The sequence below is a fragment of the Miscanthus floridulus genome, chromosome 1, assembly GCF_019320115.1.
Source record: "Miscanthus floridulus cultivar M001 chromosome 1, ASM1932011v1, whole genome shotgun sequence".
Classification (NCBI taxonomy): domain Eukaryota; kingdom Viridiplantae; phylum Streptophyta; class Magnoliopsida; order Poales; family Poaceae; genus Miscanthus; species Miscanthus floridulus.
In genome coordinates this window covers 193,488,509-193,507,661 of record NC_089580.1, presented here as the reverse complement: position 1 = coordinate 193,507,661, position 19,153 = coordinate 193,488,509, and the positions used below count along the sequence as shown (strand labels likewise).

The following is a 19,153-nucleotide window of genomic DNA, read 5'->3' as shown; positions in this document are numbered from 1 at the left end:
GCACACGGAGGCAGTCCGCTTGAAAGGTAAGCTCCGCCTAACTCTAGTCATCTGTCTTCTCGGACATGCATAGAGTATTAAGTATAGACTATTTATTAAATTAAATGCATAGATTGAGACTATTTTGCGAGGCGAATTTTTTAAACTTAATTAGTCCATGATTTGATAATGTGGTGCTACAGTACATATGCTAATTGCGGATTAATTAGGCTTAATAAATTTGTCTCGTAGATTACTGGTGGATTCTATAATTTATTTTTTTATTAGTATCCAAACACACTATGTGATACCCCTATATGACACCTCCCAACTTTAGTCCATGAATCAAACACCCTCTAAACCCTTGTGCAAGTCTAACAGGAGAAAGGACCAAAAATAGTCAATTCCCTCGTTGCCACTATAAATTATAGGAGTTCTCTGAAAGCCATTCAAATTTTCAACTTCCCTTCAATGCCATTCAAATTTTCAACTTCCCTTCAGTGCCATTGTATGAAATTTGTGTTTCCCTTACTGCCATTTCTGTTAAATTCTGTTAAGTTATACCCAATGACAACAGGGCCCCACAACTTCTCTGTTATGCGATCGCTTCATCGGAAAAAATAGAAACATTGGGCGGCCGGGCAAAGCTTGCGGCTGCTTAGGCAAGGCTTGCGGCGCCGGGCACGCGGCTGCCCCGGTGAGCTCGCGGCTTGCTGGGGATCTTGCAACCGCCCAGGCGCGCGTGGCGGCTGAGGCCGGGGCGCCGGGACTCGTAGCCGCCGGTGAGGCAAGAAGTGCAGGTGCGCGGGGTCGTCCGAGCTCGCCGGCCTCCACGACGATATTGCTAGAGCGTGCGAAGGGGGAGGACGAGGGGAGGCGTCTTCGGCGGCATGCGCAAGCAGCTGGGCAAGATCAGGGAGCCACCGGGGTGCTCGCGACCGCTAGGGGCCAGGCTGCTCACGGCCGCCAGGGCAAGGCACTCGGCTGGCCGGTGCTGCAAGAAGCGCACATGTGCTGATGTTCACAGAAACGCACCTGCTTCTTTCATACGGATCCGCAGGAGTTGGAGGCAAAGTCGATGGCAACGATAGTTGAGAAGAGATGGTCGCTGACCGAGCCCGTGCTCGCAGAGTCGTGAGTGGGCATGCCTTCTTCCTGATTCTGCTTAGCTATTTCCCTTTCTTTCCCATGTAAAAGCGTACAAGTTTTTGCAGAGAATACGCAATAATTTCATTAACCGGATAGTCCAGTATTCATAGAGTACAGCAAGGAAGAAACTAACTAAAGATTGCATCCGGTGGCTTCTTTCCTTGAGAGCTAATCCATTTGCCATTCTGGTGCCATTGACGAACGAGTGCACCTGTCGGCAGACCGCAGACGCGAGTCGGCGATGCCAGGATGTGCGCGCGGCTGCACCGCACCTAGCAAGCGTGTGCGGACGACGCAGGGGAGACGCGCGCCGCCTGGGCCTCTGCCTGTTCAGTCGTCCTGCGCGCGTTCTCGAGCTATTCGCCCTCCTGTGCGGGTGTGCGTCAGCCGCCCTGCCCCTCCCGCATGCATGCGTCGTCGTAAACGATCGTGAATTATTTACTGCTAGATAATTTGATACGAAAGAAAAATACTATTTCAATTTATAATCTACGCAAGCGAACAAGCTGTAGGCCGCTGGTGAACGAGGACCATGAGGCCATGACGGTGTCGACGAATCTCACAGCGCGGTCAGTGTCGACGTGGTTGAGGCGTAGCCGCGGAGCTGAGGGCTGAGGCAGAACAACAGCCAACAAGGCCGGAGCCAGCGCTGCACGACGCGCATGAGAAAGGCGAGCGATGAAGCAGCACATTTGCCTCGGCGAGTGCCAACTTAACGGAAAAGTTAACAGATTTTAACGGCAATGGCAATCGAGGAATTGCAAACTTAGAATAGTGGCAGTCAAGGGAACTTAACAATTTCAATGGCATATAAATTTCTTGACTCGAGGAAGAAAACGCGAACCGACTAGCCCCTCTGCTTCTTCTCTGTTTCTCCTCCCCTGATTCTCTCGATCTGCCAGGGCGCGGCGCGATGGCCGACAAGGCGACGTTCCCCGGAGAAGAAGTCGTGGGCCGACGTCGAGGAAGAGGAGGAGGCCAAGGCCAAGGCGGCCGCGGAAGCGGAAGCGGCTGCGGCGGCGTCCTCTTCCTCCACCACTGAGCCAACGGTGGAGGAGCAGGCCAAGCAGATCGAGGCGCTCTCTCTCGCCCCGGCGGTGGAGGACGCCGCAGGCGAAGAGGAGTCCGCCCCTCCTCGATGACTCCGATGACTCGCAAATCCAAGCCGTACGCTCCCGTTCCCCTCCCCACTTCCGCCAGCGCCGACGCTAGCCCTAGCCAGTCTCGCTTGCCTCGGGCTGCTGATTGATTGATGTGATTTCGATTTGGCTTCGCTCCAGGTGACTTCGGGTGGCACGGTGTACGAGTCGGCCACCACGTTCGAGGATCTGAAGCTGTCTCCCGAGCTGCTCAAGGGGCTGCACGACGAGATGGGGTTCAGCCGCCCAAGCAAGATCCAGGCGATCACCCTGCCCATGATCCTCACGCCGCCCTACAAGGACCTCGTCGCGCAGGCGCACAACGGCTCTGGAAAGACCACCTGTTTCGTCCTCGGCATGCTCAGCCGCGTCGACCCGCAACGCAAGATACCCCAGGCTATCTGCATTTGCCCCACTAGGGAGCTCGCGCAGCAGGTCATAACTTAAGACTCACAGTTCTTGTACTATGCTATCGTATCATATGGGTGGAGATGGCGTTATCCCTGGTTATTATTGGATGAAGCTCTGTTGTTAATGGTGCTGAGTTTGCTTCATTCAACTGTGCAGAATAAGGCAGTTCTCATGAGGATGGGCAAGTTTACTGGCATTACATGTGCCTGTGCAATCCCGCCAGCTCAAAAAGACTATATGCCGATCTCTAAAATGGCTCCGATTACTGACCAGATTGTTATTGGCACATCTGGTACGCTCATCAAATGGATTACCCATAAGAAGCTGGCCACAAGGGATATCAAGATACTTGTGTTTGATGAGGCGGATCATATGCTTTCTGAGGTTTGTTTGATTTCAATTCTTGTCTTGTTATCATAACAATGCCTAGGGTTGTCAGTATTTGGAAGGGCACCTTACTGTTAGTCTCTTTTGGCATGGTATTTGAGTTACTATATGCTGTAAGGAGCAATGCGTCAAGAAACTTGTTAAGCTTCTCTGACTACCCTTGGCAGTCACATTACAACCAACTGATTAAGTGATTATTAACCAGAGTAGACAAAAGCAATGCACTTGTATACAATGAATCACAACCGACTGATTAAGTGGTTATTAACCAGAGTAGAGGAACGACTGATTAAGTGGTTATTAACCAGAGTAGAGGAACGCTATGCATTTTATATACTTTCCGCGATGTTATGCCTTTCCCAAACATCAAACAGATATTGTTGATGCACGCTCACAGTAGGGACGGGTTATTTTCATCATGTCTAGATGCAAACCATTAGTTGAATGTTAGTTAGCAACGCAGAGTAACGATTTGTTTTTTAAACCTTTACAACTCCAAGTAATGCATAGCATATACTACATTGCTACCAAACAACTTTTGGTCTAGTAACATGCAGTACATTCTAGTTCCAAGTACACTGAGAAGGAGAAAAATGATTTATATTTCCTTATTGGTAGAATGCCAGCAGGTCGAGTTTTTTCATTGCTAGAATGATTTTAGCCTTTCCAGCTTTTATACACCAACACCAACCCCAACTCCAACAAAGCCTTTAAGTCCCAAATAAGTTGGGGTAGGCTAGAATTGAAACCCAACAGAAGCAATCAAGGTTCAGGCACGTGAATAGCTGTTTTCCAAGCACTCCTATCTAAGGCTAAGTCTTTGGGTATATTCCATCCTTTCAAGTCTCCTTTTATTGCCTCTACCCAAGTCAACTTCGGTCTTCCTCTGTCTCTCTTCATGTTACTATCCTGGCTTAGGATTCCACTACGCACCGGTGCCTCTGGAGGTCTCCGTTAAACATGTCCAAACCATCTCAACCGGTGTTGGACAAGCTTTTCTTCAATTGGTGCTACCCCTAATCTATCACGTATATCATCGTTCCGAACTCGATCCCTTCTTGTCTGACCGCAAATCCAACGCAACATACGCATTTTCGCGACACTTATCTGTTGAACATGTCGTCTTTTCGTAGACCAACATTCTGCACCATACAACATAGCAGATCTAATCGCCGTCCTATAAAACTTGCCTTTTAGCTTCTGTGGTACCCTTTTGTCACATAGGACACCAGATGCTTGGCGCCACTTCATCCACCCTGCTTTGATTCTATGGCTAACATCTTCATCAATATCCTCGTCTCTCTGTGGCATTGATCATAAATATCGAAAGGTATCCTTCATAGGCATTACTTGACCTTCCAAACTAATACATTCCTCCTCCCGAGTAGTAGTGCCGAAGTTACATCTCATATACTCAGTTTTAGTTCTACTGATTCTAAAACCTTTGGACTCCAAAGTCTCCCGCCATAACTCCAGTTTCTGATTCACTCCTGTCCGACTTTCATCAACTAGGCACTACATCGTCCGCGAAAAGCATACACCAAGGGATGCCCCCTTGTATGTCCCTTGTGACCTCATCCATCACTAAAGCAAACAGATAAGGGCTCAAAGCTGACCCTTGACGTAGTCCTATCCTAATCGGGAAGTCATCCGTGTCTCCATCACTTGTTCGAACACTAGTCACAACATTGTTGTACATGTCCTTAATGAGCCCGACGTACTTCGTTGGGACTTTATGTTTGTCCAAAGCCCACCACATAACATTCCTTGGTATTTTATCATAAGCCTTCTCCAAATCAATAAAAACCATGTGTAGGTCCTGCTTCTCCCTATACCGCTCCATAACTTGTCTTATTAAGAAAATAGTTTCCATGGTTGACCTTCCGGACATTAAACCAAATTGGTTCATAGAGACCCGCGTTATTACTTTCAAGCGATGCTTGATAACTCTCTCCCATCGCTTCATAATATGGCTCATCAACTTAATTTCCCGGTAATTAGTACAACTTTGAATATCCCCTTTATTCTTGTAGATCGGTACCAATATACTTCTCCTCCACTCGTTAGGCATCTTGTTCGATTGAAAAATATGGTTGAATAGCTTGGTTAGCCCTACTATAGCTATGTCCTCGAGGCATCTCCACACCTCGATTGGGATACCATCCGGTCCCATCGCCTTACCTCCTTTTATCCTTTTCAACGTCTCTCTGACCTCAGATTCTTGGATTCTCCGCACAAAGCGCTTATTGGTGTCATCAAAAGAGTCATTCAACTGAAAGGTTGTGTCCGTATTCTCACTATTGAACAATTTATCAAAATACTCTTGCCATCGATGTCGGATCTCATCCTCCTTCACCAAGAGATGCTCCATTTCATCCTTAATGCACTTAACTTGGTTGAAGTCCTGTGTCTTTCTCTCACGAACCCTAGCCATCCTATAAATGTCTTTTTCTCCTTCCTTCGTACCCAAATGTTGATAAAGATCCTCGTACACTCTACCCTTTGCCACACTTACAGCTCGCTTTGCGGTCTTCTTTACCACCTTATACTTCTCTATATTGTCCACACTCCTGTCATGATACAAGCGTCTATAGCATTCTTTCTTCTCCTTAATAGCCCTTTGGACTTCCTCGTTCCACCACCAAGTATCTTTAGCCTCGCCTCCACTTCCTTTGGTTACTCCACACACCTCTGAGGCCACCTTCCGAATGTTGGTTGCCATCTTCTCCCACATGTTGTTTATGTCCCCTTCTTCCTTCCAAGAGCCCTCTTTGATAACCCTTTCCCTAAATACCTCTGACGTTTTCCCTTTTAGTTTCCACCACTTTGTTCTTTCAATCTTAGCTTGTTTATCCCTACGGACACGCACCTGAAAACGAAAGTCTGCCACCAAAAGCTTATGTTGAGAAACAACACACCCTCTGGTATCACCTTGCAACTCAAGCATGCTCGTTTGTCCTTTCTTCTTGCGAGGACAAAGTCAATCTGGCTAGAGTGTTGTCCGCTACTAAAGGGTGAGATTCTCTCTTTCTAAAGAAAGCATTGGCTATCATCAGGTCAAAAGCTACCGCGAAGTCCAGAACTTCCTCCCCCTCCTTATTCCTACTTCCATACCCAAAACCTCCATGAACTGCCTCGAAACCTGCACTTGTAGTACCTACATGCCCATTAAGATCTCCTCCTATAATAAGCTTCTCACTACTAGGTACAGCTCTAATCAGGCCATCTAAGTCTTCCCAGAACTGTCTCTTAGCACTCTCGTCGAGGCCTACTTGGGGGCATACGCACTAATTACGTTCAAGACCATATCATCATTGACAAACTTGACTAAGATAATCCTATCTCCTTGCCTTCTCACTCCCACCACACTATTCTTGAGGCTCTTATCAATCAAAACTCATACTCCATTTCTATTCGCGACTGTCCCTGTGTACCAAAGCTTGAAACCTGTATTGTCCACCTCCTTCGCCTTCTGACCCTTCCATTTAGTCTTTTGAACGCATAATATATTTACACGCCTCCTAATCGCGGTATCAACTAATTCTCTTAACGTACCTGTAAACGACCCTACATTCCAACTACCTAAACGGATCCTAGTTGGTTCGACTAGCTTCCTTACCCTTCGCACCCGTCAACTTAGATGTGAAGACCCTTGCTCATTTTTCACTACACCCGGGCGCCGATGTAGCGCGCCACTAAGGATGCGACGACCCGATCCTTGCTCACTTGACACTGTGCCCAGATCGCGACACGGCGCGTCACGGGGGGTGACGACCCCGCCCTTGCTCATTTAACACCGTACCCGGGTTCCGATATGACGCGTCGCTAAGAGGGTTAAGCCCCAACGGTTTTCTTTTGGGTTTCATCTCCATTAGAATGGCTGGATTTAACATTGGCTCGCCACGCCTATCACAATCCTCCTCTTTTACCAGGGCTTGGAACCTGCTATGTTGAGACAACATAGGCGGAGTACCTTTCCAGCTTTTATATGTTCTCTAAATCGCAAACTGATGTCTATGTCTTCTACTTTATTTCTGGCATGATAATTCTTTTTATAACTGGAGTTCACAAATTGGTTTGTTGCTCATGACATCTTGCCCTTGATTTTTTTTTTTTGGGTCCATGGCCATGTAGCTTATTTTATCATTTAAGCTAGTCTTTGTAAATCCATGAGTTGTTTTCTTACAGTGGTGAATTCCTTGCAGGATGGCTTTAGGAGTGATTCTGAAAGGATCATGAGGGATATACAAAGAAGCGCTGGTGGTTGTCAGGTAATTTTCCTTTGCCTCTTTAACTTTTTTCTTGTCACATGAAAAAGCTTGCTAAGAGGATATCCGGAAGATGTTGTGAGAAACAATCTTGATCTAGGGAACAACCGTTTTCCTAATGATGGAAACAAGGCTTATTATTTGAAAAATCTCATCCCTGAATTCAGTCCATTGGTAGGTGTGGAATCAACCAATGATGACATTAGTTTCTTTTAAAAAACTGTGCATGCATTCGTCATTTGTTATGTTACTACTTACTGGATGTATCTTTGTTAGATACTTGGGTCTTATGTAATGTCTTATTGGCGGATTCCTATTTCTAAATTATGCATTCACTTCAGTTTTGAACTAGACCTATAATGGATGATAATCAGAGCTTCTCATAACTATTCGTATATCCTGCCTGGCCATACAGCGGCAATGTCTTGTTGACCTGATGTGTTTGTCGAACTATTTTTCATATTTTAATTCTATTTTTGCCAGGTGCTTCTCTTTTCTGCGACCTTCAATGAGAGGGTGAAGGATTTTGTTACAAAGGTCATTAGGGATGGAAATCAGATATTCGTGAAGAAGGAAGAGCTTACTTTGGAAAAAGTAAAGCAATACAAAGTTCAAGTCCCTGATGAATCAGCAAAAATAGAGGTTATAAGGGACAAGATATTTGAATTTGGACAGAAAGTTGGCCAGGTTATCATATTTGTTAGAACAAAGCAAAGTACTAAGAATGTTCACAATGCTTTGACGAGGGACGACTATGTGTGCTCCTCAATTCAAGGATCCCTTGACCAATCAGAGAGGGAAAAGATAATACAGGAATTCAAAGATGGCTACACCAAGGTTCTTATATCAACTGATGTTCTTGCTCGAGGTTTTGACCAAGCACAGGTACTATTTGTGCGGCATTTTGCTTTACACTTCATGAAGTGCAAATTTTTCACCTTCTAATTTTGTTGTTTTCGAGCATTTGCTTTACACTTTATGAAGTACAAAATTTTCACCTTCTAATTTTGTTGTTTTTGAAAGGTTAACCTGGTTATCAACTACGACATGCCAATCAAATTTGGTACAAGAGATGAACCTGATTATGAGGTGTACTTGCACAGAATTGGCAGAGCTGGGCGCTTTGGCCGGAAAGGTGAAATTTGGATCTATGGTTCCTTCTAGAATTGTATTACATGTTTAGTAGCACCGGTTTTACATTAAATGAATAAGTCAGTGTCACAGGAAGCAACTAGGTATTGTGATCCACATTGTGGCAAATAATAGTGGTGGTATTATTAGGAATGAAATGAATTGGGGATCATGCTGTCAGGATATTGGATTGAACCTGTGCCCCCCATATTAGGTGACCATGCTACTTTTATCAAGCATAGTGTCTGTTTGTAGCCTTGAGCTTGAATTTTCACCTGGATGCAAATCCCTTTGAATTCTTTTTTATAAAGTTTAATCAAGAAATTTAGATGTTTTTTATGATAAGATGGAAAAGGCCCTTTAATCTGTTTCATAAGAAAACAAATAACAAGACTTTTCTACTTGACTAGGTTTACTATTTTGTATAGTATATTAATGTTGCTAACTTGGAATTGTTGCTGGTGACAGGTGCTGTGTTCAACTTGTTGTGTGGTCCAACAGATAATGTTGTGATGAAGAAGATCGAGGACTATTTCCAGCACAGTGTACCTGAGGTGTGTAACTGAAACTTGTGCGTGCTTTTATCTTGTGCTCTTATGCGTAAACTTACTGTATACTTACTACTATGTTTGTTAATTTTAGGTTCGGAATTGGCAACATGAAGAAGATTTTGAGGCTGCTCTTAAGGATGCAGGTTTACTCTAAGTAACCACCGAAACTTGTGGTGAGCAGCGCTCTCCGGCTCAGGACAATTCACCAGTGATTTTTTGCTGAGCCTGCTGCACAACATTATTGTGCTCTTCTGCTCATCCTCTTAGCAGCACCGATTTTCACCGGTGATTTTTTGCTGAGCCTGCTGCACAACGTTACTGTGCTCTTCTGCTCATCATGTTATCAGCACTGAGTGTTTTGCAGCAGAGTTTTGTGGATTATGTTAAAAGACTAGGACAATTATGGTGTTATGAGCTTATATGAAACAGAGGGTTGTTAAAAGGTGTTTCTTTGCCAATCAGCTTGTAGCGCAGTTATGAGCATTACCATTTGAAACTGTAAATCTTGTTATTAAAGAGTTAACTGTCGAGATGCGTGCGTTACGATCTTTTTTACAGTGATTGTTTAAAGAAAATGTATCATCAATGTACACTTAAGATGAGTCTTCGATCAAATTTTGCTTTCGTTTCCTGTGCTCCATCCCGCGTCATGTGACAAGCGGTGGAGCCGGCTTAATGGCTCTGCCAGACAGGGTGAGGCATGGGAATGAGGAGGAGATTCAGTACAAGCTGCTTCCCACGGAGAGAATTATCTGTATTAATCTATCTCACTGGAGACCGGGGCCCATCAACATGTATACGATAATGTACACATGGAGCTGCCATTCGATTCTGTAATTCCGTTCACCCAAAAGAAGAAGAAAAAGTTACAAGTTGTCATGCTCGATGACCTGTGCCGCCTTCCACTCCTCGCCGGGGTTGACGACGACGGGCACCAACATGGACGCCATCCCCGTGCACAGGAAGTAGTCCTTGCCGAACTTCTCGTACATGCCTCCCGGGCTGCACAGGTACATGTCGTCGAACCCCATCCTCACCAGCCTGAACCCGAGCCCGCTATACTGCAGATTCACGGCAGCAAACGTTGTGATTCAGTATCGCGAGAGAGGATGGATAATCTGCATGTTGAATTGTTGTTGATGATGATGAGGACCAGAGAAAGAACGTGCGCTCGATCGAACCTGATCGATGGTGGTGAACTTGGACGGCGCGGTGCTGTAGACGCGCTTCTTCCTCTCCTCCGGCGGCGCCGCGTACACCCGGCTCACCTTCTTTTTGAGCACGGTGTAGAGGTCCTCCTCGACGGTCCAGATGCCCTGGCGCGGCTCGTCGCCGCCGCCGCTGAACCAGCCGGGGTCCTCCCGCATCATGGCCTCCGCCGGGGACAGGAGGCTGAAGGCGGCGGCCGGCGGCGGCTGGGAGCAGTAGGGGCAGCCACGGAGGCCCTCCACGGCAGTGCCGCCTCGCTTGTCGAACTTGATGTGGCTCAGCACCGCGCCCGTCAGCTCCACCGGCTTGGTGCCCGTGTTCCGGACGATCACCGCCGTCGCCATGCTCACCCCGTACAGCGTCACCACGTACGAGATGTCCAGCTTCCCCTTGGTGCACCCGAGCTCAACCTGCAGTTTCTTTCACGGTACTGCTTCGCGTAACTTTTTTTCATCAGAGGAAAAGTACCAAAAGAAGAGAAAAATGCACCTGCACGGCGTCGTAGGAGTCGGAGTCGGCGTCCCTGACGGTCCATTCGGCGCCGTCGACTAGAGACCACTGGGCGGCGATGCCCGCGCCGGCGGACGAGGAGGACGACGCCTCGTTGAGGACGAGGCCGACGCCGCCCTTGCCCGCCACGGTGTACAGCACCTCCCGGCACCCGTCGTCCTTCCAGTACACCTTGGGTTTGTAGGACGTGACGAGGCCGTCGCCGAGGCGGAGGTGCAGCGAGCTGCCGTTCCGCACGCTGAGCTCCGCGGTGGGGGCCCCGCCGGCCGGGTCGGCCACGAAACGCAGACCCTTCCGCCCGAACGACTCCTCCAGTGACTGCGCGGTCGTCGCCGTCGCCGCCGCTGGGGCTGCGGAGGCGCGCAAGGCGGTGCTGGCCCGGCGCGCGCAGGACGGGAGGTGCAGCGGGAGCACGGAGGAGGTGGCCATTGGAGCGGGAGTGGGAGTGAGGAGATTGTGATGAGGGGGATGGCAGAGGAGGATCAGAGCCCTCTCCAGACGCGGGGCGGCGTTCACCGCAGCCTCATATCCTGGAGCCTCCGGATAGATGACACTTTCAACTTTCTCCCTGTCGCCTCCTTCCTTCGTTCTCGCGCTTTTCCGTGCTCTTTTTCCCCCTCTTCGCTAGAGAGATGTTATTGTATTATACGCCAACGTAAAAAGAAATTGTTATATTTCGCGTGCATCAATTTTAGACGAATCTTATACAATAATTCAAAAGATAACTCTTTAGGAGACATTTTTAGAGAGATAGTTCAGTGTATGGAGGCGCGGAAAAGGTCCTAGGGAGTAGGGACCCATACTCGCGAGACAGTCGTCTCCGGCCTTTGCCTAGGACCCCACTTATTCTTCTCCGGTGAGTTCGCCCGATGGTAAGGAATAGGGGACCCTTCTCTCATTTACAGCAGTTTTTTTTTATCTAGTTTACTTTGGTTTAGTTCAAACAATTCTACTAACGAAATCATATAATTTTTGGTTGGATGTTTGTTATCTATGGTGACTTTGGTGATGACCACGTTGAGGTCGTCATTGCAAGCATCAATTTCATCGCAGGAGTTAATATGTGGACATTATCTATAAGGAAAGAGGTGCTCCGAATCATCGGCCTCACCGTCGATGGTGACAAAGCAGAAATCAGACATCCAACTATGACGAATAAGGTTAGAGGTGTTGAATCTGATACCTATGTTGTTCATAATGATTTAACTATCAATGTTATTTCATCGCTTTTGATGTGTTTTGAACGGGTTCCGAAACATTGGATCTTGCAAAAAATCGAATGTTCTAGGGTCGACCATATGACTTTGTCATAAGGACTGTACTTTGGTTTCGGTGTTCAACAAAACTTTGCTAATTTGAAACATGTCTACATCGAGGAAATTTGGTGGGAAAGAAGACGATAGGAGAATTTAGATACATTGTATCGGTTTTATTTTATATTTTTTTCATGTGTAATTTGAAATGTACCGTGTGAAGTTTTAATATATTCCCCCCTTCACTTAAAAAACTCTCAAGAGATATTTCATAATGTTTTATAGTTTTTTTTTTTGACAACATAATTTTTTATACTTAAACAATGACAAAATTATCTATCATCTAAACAACGATTAAAAAAATCAGATACCTCATATAAGAAAAGTGAGAGGAAAAAAAAAAGATGTGGCCGTGTGTCACAGCTCACAAGTGTACAGCTTAAGAATGTGGAAGCACAGCAGATATTTGCAAAGTGTGCTTCTTTCGGGATAGGCTATTTATATGATATTATCAGATAATTATATAAAAATGTCAGGATGGCCGAGTGGTCTAAGGCGCCAGACTCAAGTTCTGGTCCTCTAACGAGGGCGTGGGTTCAAATCCCACTTCTGACATAAATTTTAATTTTTTAGGTTTTTTTTTTTTTTTTTGCATATGAGACAAAAGTGTCACAACATAAAAACTTCTTTTTCTCCTTTTTTCTGTAGAGTTTTACAATGCTTTCACATTGCAAATTTTTGCATAGACAAAAGTGTCGCAACATAAAAAAAATGTTTTTCTTTTTTTTTTCCCCTGGAGTTCTATAGTGCTTTAATATTGCAAAACTTTGTAGAGACAAATTGCATTTGAGACTAAAGTGTGACAACATAAAAACTAATAGGTTGCAATCCTTCCCTGCTCGCTGTGCGCAACCCTACATAAAAATTGGCGTTCTGGACAATCAAGTGTTCCTCTGGACAAGCCGGAGCGTTTGAGAAGGGGGCCACTTTTTGCGATTCAGCTCCTGATTTCCTATTGTTTACCAAAGTGTTCGGTAAGGCTTCTCTCGCTCCTCCACAGAAGTTGTTGCCGGAGCCAAAGCCGTCCTAAACAGACCCTACTTCTCTTTACGGCTCCAAGAGGATAGCGTGGTGCGTTGATGGCGTGAAATTGAACACCCGTAGTACTGTAGTAGGCCAGAGCTTCCCCAACCGGGTTCACCAGCCACAGGCCCATCCGTTCCAGTTTCCACCGTCGATGAAAAATTTCCCTCTCCTCCCTTTGCCCGGGGACAGCACAGGACATAGCACTTGATCATCAGTAACCTGCACCTGCTACTTGTAGCGCAAATGTGTTTCCTACATGGCACCTCTAACCGAGCTACAATTTGACACGCCCAAATTTCTGTCACCAAATTGATGGTCATGAATTTGGGCAACTTTACAGAGGTGATGAATTTGGACAACTTTAGAAAGGTGGCTAATGCAGAGTGGGAAGCCAAATTACGCAAAGCAGACTACGGCAAAGAGCGGGCCTTTTTGCTTCGTCATCTTTGCAACAACTCCCTAGTCCCCACTAGCCCAATGCGGTGGTAGTCTAGTGGAGCACCGAACCGAATCCAGCAGCCGAGCGCCATCACCAGACGATGGACGACGGATAGAGAAGGGACAGTCCGCAATAATCAAACCTGGAATAGGAAGAAAAAAGAATAAAAACTCCAATCTAACCCACTTTCATTCAGATCCACTCAATATAACGACGAACAGAACAGGGTATACTCGACCCCGATGACGCAACACACACCAAGCCAGACGGCCTTCGCAAATCCTTTTGTCCAGCCACAGGTCTCTGGCATTCTGATACTACGGTAGAAACGAGTCTTCGGGCTATAAAAAAACTGAAACGGGGAACACAGCGAAAAGAGAAAATAGGGTAAACGCTAACTAGCCAACTGCCCTCCAGTAGCCATGAGATGGAGCAGCAACGCTCTTGCGGCCATGCTGCCAGTTCCACAGCCTGCCTTGGTTGGTCAACAGTTCCCTTGCACCGCGCGAGTCTTCAGGACATCCAACCTCGCTTGCGGCTAGCTATGGAGCCTTGGTTGGGCGGTCGAGCTAACCGGTCTTGGTGACTCCGTTGGCGAGGACGGGTTTCTCTGTTGCTGTTTGGGCCACCTTTGCCGCATAGGAAACAGCAGGAGTGGTGGTGACTCCGTTGGCGACTAAGTTGGTGAGGACAGGTTTCTCTGCAGGAGCCTTCACCACCTTCACCTCTGCAGTGACACCGTTTGGTACATCAGACGGATTGGGCTTCCCGTTAGCAGCTTCCTGCTGTTGCTCACCGGTGACAGAAATGGGGGTCCTACTGTCCCAGACCTGCATGATTCAAGACAGTCAACCCGCAGGTATTAGACGGGCGTACCCAGTGCAGAGAGCTCCCGCTCTGTGCGGAGCCTGGGGAAGGGTGTTAGTGGCAAGCCTTACCCTCGCCTGTGCAATGCGAGGAGACCGCGACTCGAACCCGGGACCTTCCGGTCACAGGCGGTAAGACTCTACCGCTTGCACCAGGCCCGCCCTTCCGCAGGTATTAGACGGGCAAGGTGATGAAATCTGCAGTTGATGAATTAAGCCATGTATTTGGAATTTCAAACCTACCTGCTTTTGGACCTGCTGCTGTTTCGACCTCTTGTCCTGCATCAACTTCTGGCGGCTCTCATAGAAGGCAAAGTCATCCAGGATGGACGTCTTGCTGACATGATCCTTGAAGATCTTGAGCATCTGAAGGCCTTGTTCAAGGTGTATCTACATTATCATCAAAAGGGTAAGTAAGGAGGCAAGACGGCAAATTTTGCAATTCAGGAAACTTGAAAAAAAAACATGGACTATGCTTACCTCCTGAGTGTCACGGCTATTCGTGACAGGCTTGTTCTCATTGTTCTCTAGGATGATGTGCTTGAGAATATTGTTAGGCACGTCCTTGACAATGTGCCACTTAACAGAGAAGGAACCATTCCACTTGTCCTGTTGCCAATACTCCAGTCTCTTCTCAAAATCAACAGCACCAGTCATTTCAGCAACACCAACAAACTGACCACTTGTATTCACCTGAAATTTCATTGTGAATGGCATATCAGACAAAGAAAACTAACTTGACATTCATAATGAAATACCAAATGAGGAAAAGATCCTTACTGAGAAAAACAAGAATATAGGGCATGGAGAGCCCTTTGACTGAGCTTCTTGATAAGCAGCATCAAGCTTCTTGTTTCCATTGGTTGTGCTTGCCCACACATTGTATTTTACACTCTTGTGGATGTCATCCTCGCTATACGATTTAATGACAAAGAACTTTGCAGCATCGTACTGAACAGGGAAGCCATCTCTATTGAACTGTGCTCTATCAGGCACGGCACTATCATTCTTGCTTTCACCAGAAGGAAGACTCTGCCCTTTCACAGCAATAGTGACAGTATGACCGTACAATTTCTGGTTCTTGAAATGGCCAGATCTAGGACCTCTGTTTAACTCGATTGTTCCATCCTGACTCTCATTGCCATAACCATAAATTCCATTACGGACCCTAGGCCTGTACCTGTTATCCATACCAAGACCCCATCGACCATATATCCTGGAATCGTAACCGTTACTCCCGTAGGGAAGGCCAGTTTTTATTGAATTCCCATACTGGGTATACGGTCGGGAGCTAGGGTACATCCTATTGGGATAAGTAGGAGCTGCTGATGTAGTTGTAGGTCTTCTGTTCTGCATACCCTGCTTGAAGACAATACAGAGAAAAAAAAACATGAGTGAGCCTGGCAACAGATGTAATACACAGTCAAAGTATATCATCATAGTCAACTCAAATTAGAAGGCAAAACCTAAAAGTTTGTAAGCTGCTCAATCAGAAAGCACATATTTCTTGTATTGACAGGCCCAGTCTGCCCTTGAAGTGTTAAAACACAAATTGAATTCTACACAACATTATTATGCTTCCTATCGGGTTAAACTAAGAGCCATGAAAAAGCAATAACATTTATCCTATAGTGACTATTTATATCCTATAGTGACTGAAACAGTGGAGTCATTAGCCTCGAAGGGAACATGCATAAACAGAAGAAAAATACATAAATAACACAGCTGCATTTAATAAAAATATTATCAAGATAATTTCTCTGAACATACCATCTGCTGCGTGGTTGAGCTCTTGTTCTGATTTCTTGCTGAGGAACCATTACCACTGAATGTTGAGGATGGATAATGATTAGTTGTAGTTGTTCTTTGCTGTCCATTTGCATAAGCAGAGCCATCATACCATGCAAAGTGTGCCCCTGTGCTGTCATACCCATATGTCGTGTCCAGGTAACCAGCAGAAGGAACTCCACCTAGTAAGGGCGCCCTATAAGTTCCGTCAGGCGTCAGTGATGAATTTTGTTGGCTTGACGCAAGGGGTACAGTTACACTGTTACTGTGAGCGGTACCATTTGGAACACCGTTAGCGGTTGTCTTGGCAGGGTCTGCTTTAGCTGCTGGATTTTCAGGATTGTTAGAAGACTGTAGGTCACTTTGAGTGGTAGAAGGAACTGGTGTAGGAGGCTGAAAATACGCAGTTGGATACTGGTAATGCTGCGCACCAAACATTTGACCATCAACCGTTGGAACTGGGGAAGTAGCAGGAGAGTATGCCCCATAAGGAGCATACCCATATCCATAAATATCTCCATATACTGCCTGCAAAAGTCCAAAAGACCCATTGAAATGGTTAATCATGATGTTTCCAAGAGTAGCATAAATATGAGAGACACAACAGGTCCTGTTTGGATAGATGAAAAAACCCTTCCAATCCATAACACATTGGGAGGGATCGAGGGGGAAATTAGCTCATTTTCTGCTCCAGTCCAAATGGAATGGTAGCGATTAGGTCCAAACAACCTCACAAGACACAAGATGCAGAATTTCAATGACAAGATGATAGTGGCAGACAAGAAAAACAACCTTTGCAACATGAGGTAACAGTGCAGAGAGCATAAGGAAAAGGGGGAACCAACCACAGCAGAAACTATACCCCAAAAAGAGGGTGAACAGCTTTCCACTTATTACATGTCCAACAATAGACTCGACAGTACAGGTATCAGTAGACAGTAGTAGCAAGTAATTTGACAATTCCAGCATTTCTACATTAAGGATAAGACATAGGATGCAAACAATCATGGGAAGCATCACATGACACATGAAGGATAAGATCTTATAGGACAACTTACTGGGGCGATCTCCACTCCATCTGAATTTAGATATCTCGGATAATCATCCCACTCGCTCATGGAACTTTCGTAACCTGCAAGACAAGGCAAGAACCAGACAATTCAGTTAGAAAATCACAGAACTCTCAGAGCAACAAATAATTCAAATTATGTTCTCATCAGACGCCACAAGGAAGACGAAAGCAGCAAACAGAGGGCTAAAATACTCGCACTAGCTACGACAAGATCACCATAAGCTCCTCACCTCCATAGTAATACGCTGGCAGATAGAACAGGTTGGGATCCATAAAGTCTTGAAGCACCGGCGTGATGGACCGCTCCGGCGGGATCCCCACGCTCAGCGGCTGGCTCGTCACAGCACCCTGCTGATTTAATAAACAGCACAAATAAGCGAACGAATCAGAATCGCAGATTATCAACACGGACAAGATGAGAACCCATGAGAGGAGCTTCTGCTTTTATCTCTACCTTCTTGGCAGCAGCAGGCTCTGTTGCATCCGTCGCCGCCGCCTTTGGCTGCGAATCCAGCGACAACTTCTGCAGCAGCTCCGTGGTTTCTTCGCACAACAGCAGACCAAAGAATTAAGGTGTAACAAGATTATTTCTATATCCCAGAGGTTGCAAGCTACTAAATCCTGACGAGCAGTAGCAATAGAACAATAACAAAAGCATGGAAAAATATGCTTTTTTATCCCCGGTAGCTTGCAAGCAACAGTGAAAACACGGTAGAAACATATGGATCTGTACAATTCAAGCAAACAAGGCAGCAAGGACAGACAAGAGCACTCGACACGGTACCGACCGGCGCAGCAGCCATGGGAAGACAAAACCTTTAACCCCCAACGAAGCAGCCAAGGCCAAACCTTTGACCCCAACGACGCAAACGAAACCCTCGTAAAGCCAAAACCTTTGATGCCCAGCAGCACAGAAATAAAGGATACGATCCGCGACAGGGACGGTGGCAGAAGCCGGAGCCGGAGCAGGAGGAGCAGCAGCCGGTGCCGGTGCAGGCGCGGCGGGCGCGGGAGCCGGGGGCAGCGTGACGGCGGCCATGGCGCGAGACGAGCGAGATCCCAACGAACGAAGGAGGCAGCGGCGAGATCCGAGAGCCCCCGACCGACCGACCGGCCCTTCTCCCCTCTTCCTCTCCTACGGATACGTAGGCAGGTAGCACGAGCTAAGCTCGGGATAAGGAGGGAGCGATAGGAGGCGGCGGCGGCGGTGGGCGAAGGGTGGGGGGAGGGAGGCGAGCCGCCACCAGAGGAGCAGCGCGGCGGCTAGCGGTAGCGGGGATAGTAGTACACTACTGGTACAGGGCTGTGAAGGGGTAAAGGGGAGGTTTTGGGTGGGGTGCGGGGGTCATATAGCAGGCAGCAGGTGCCGGCGGCTACCGCCTGGCTGCACTGCACCCGGATACGAGGGGGAGTCCGGCAGCCGCACGGCTCTCTCGCCCGCCTGCCTGCTCGGCGTCCGCTTTGGATTCCCCTCCCCGCGCCGCTCCATTTTTTTTCTCTAAATAAAAATAAACTAATTTCGTCATGCTCCCTGCACTGCTCTACTCCTCTGCTGGTGGATTAGTTTATAGTGGGTAATCGTGATCGCGAGTGCTAGGTTTCAAAGCTTCAGATCAGATCCTTTCCTTAGCCCGGTGGGTTTGGAGCCAGGCAGCCAGCCGACTAGCTGTTAGTATTTGGCTTATAAGCCACGGTCAACGGATAGTATTTTTCTCTCAAATTAAATCATAGTACTTTCAACCATGGCTTATAAGCTAAACCGGCTCAAACGAACGGACATAGAGAAGTGACTCGTCACGCTCCGGCTGTCTCAATCTTGTGCCTAACCTGGCGTTTAGCACAGGCCTTGTTTCATTTTGTCTACCGGAGTATATTCTTTTCCGTTTTTTTTTACAAACCGTGTATAGTAAGGGTT

At 46.8% G+C, this 19,153-nt stretch overlaps 3 protein-coding genes and 1 non-coding gene across 7 annotated transcripts; 2 read left to right on the top strand and 2 right to left on the bottom strand.

The window, feature by feature from the left end:
- Positions 1-2,199: 2,199 nt before the first annotated feature.
- Positions 2,200-9,612, top strand: LOC136552652 (DEAD-box ATP-dependent RNA helicase 38). The gene is made up of 8 exons (XM_066544212.1): positions 2,200-2,295; positions 2,409-2,702; positions 2,835-3,062; positions 7,271-7,336; positions 7,817-8,218; positions 8,357-8,468; positions 8,933-9,018; positions 9,107-9,612. The coding sequence occupies exons 2-8, from the start codon at positions 2,499-2,501 to the stop codon at positions 9,167-9,169; spliced, it is 1,161 nt and encodes a 386-aa protein (XP_066400309.1). The 5' UTR covers positions 2,200-2,295; positions 2,409-2,498; the 3' UTR covers positions 9,170-9,612.
- A 121-nt stretch (positions 9,613-9,733) lies between these two features.
- On the bottom strand, positions 9,734-11,311 carry LOC136552662 (photosynthetic NDH subunit of subcomplex B 2, chloroplastic-like). The gene is made up of 3 exons (XM_066544222.1): positions 10,714-11,311; positions 10,197-10,634; positions 9,734-10,076 (listed from the first exon to the last, which is right to left on the bottom strand). Exons 1-3 carry the CDS (start codon positions 11,161-11,163, stop codon positions 9,882-9,884), a joined length of 1,083 nt encoding a protein of 360 aa, XP_066400319.1. The 5' UTR covers positions 11,164-11,311; the 3' UTR covers positions 9,734-9,881.
- A 1,207-nt stretch (positions 11,312-12,518) lies between these two features.
- Positions 12,519-12,602, top strand: TRNAL-CAA (transfer RNA leucine (anticodon CAA)). The gene has a single exon. It is a non-coding gene; the product is annotated as a tRNA-Leu (tRNA).
- Positions 12,603-13,680: 1,078 nt separating this feature from the next.
- LOC136552620 (YTH domain-containing protein ECT4-like) lies at positions 13,681-18,692 on the bottom strand. 4 transcript variants are annotated; one of them, XM_066544197.1, is made up of 9 exons: positions 18,166-18,692; positions 17,693-17,781; positions 17,469-17,586; positions 17,225-17,298; positions 16,149-16,694; positions 15,159-15,740; positions 14,859-15,071; positions 14,622-14,768; positions 13,681-14,342 (listed from the first exon to the last, which is right to left on the bottom strand). In XM_066544197.1, exons 1-9 carry the CDS (start codon positions 18,275-18,277, stop codon positions 14,082-14,084), a joined length of 2,142 nt encoding a protein of 713 aa, XP_066400294.1. In that variant the 5' UTR covers positions 18,278-18,692; the 3' UTR covers positions 13,681-14,081. The 4 variants fall into 4 exon arrangements, with proteins under 4 accessions (XP_066400294.1, XP_066400280.1, XP_066400301.1 ...); XM_066544183.1 differs by having other exon boundaries at positions 17,469-17,589; positions 18,166-18,691; XM_066544204.1 differs by having other exon boundaries at positions 15,159-15,737; positions 18,166-18,686.
- Positions 18,693-19,153: the final 461 nt, after the last annotated feature.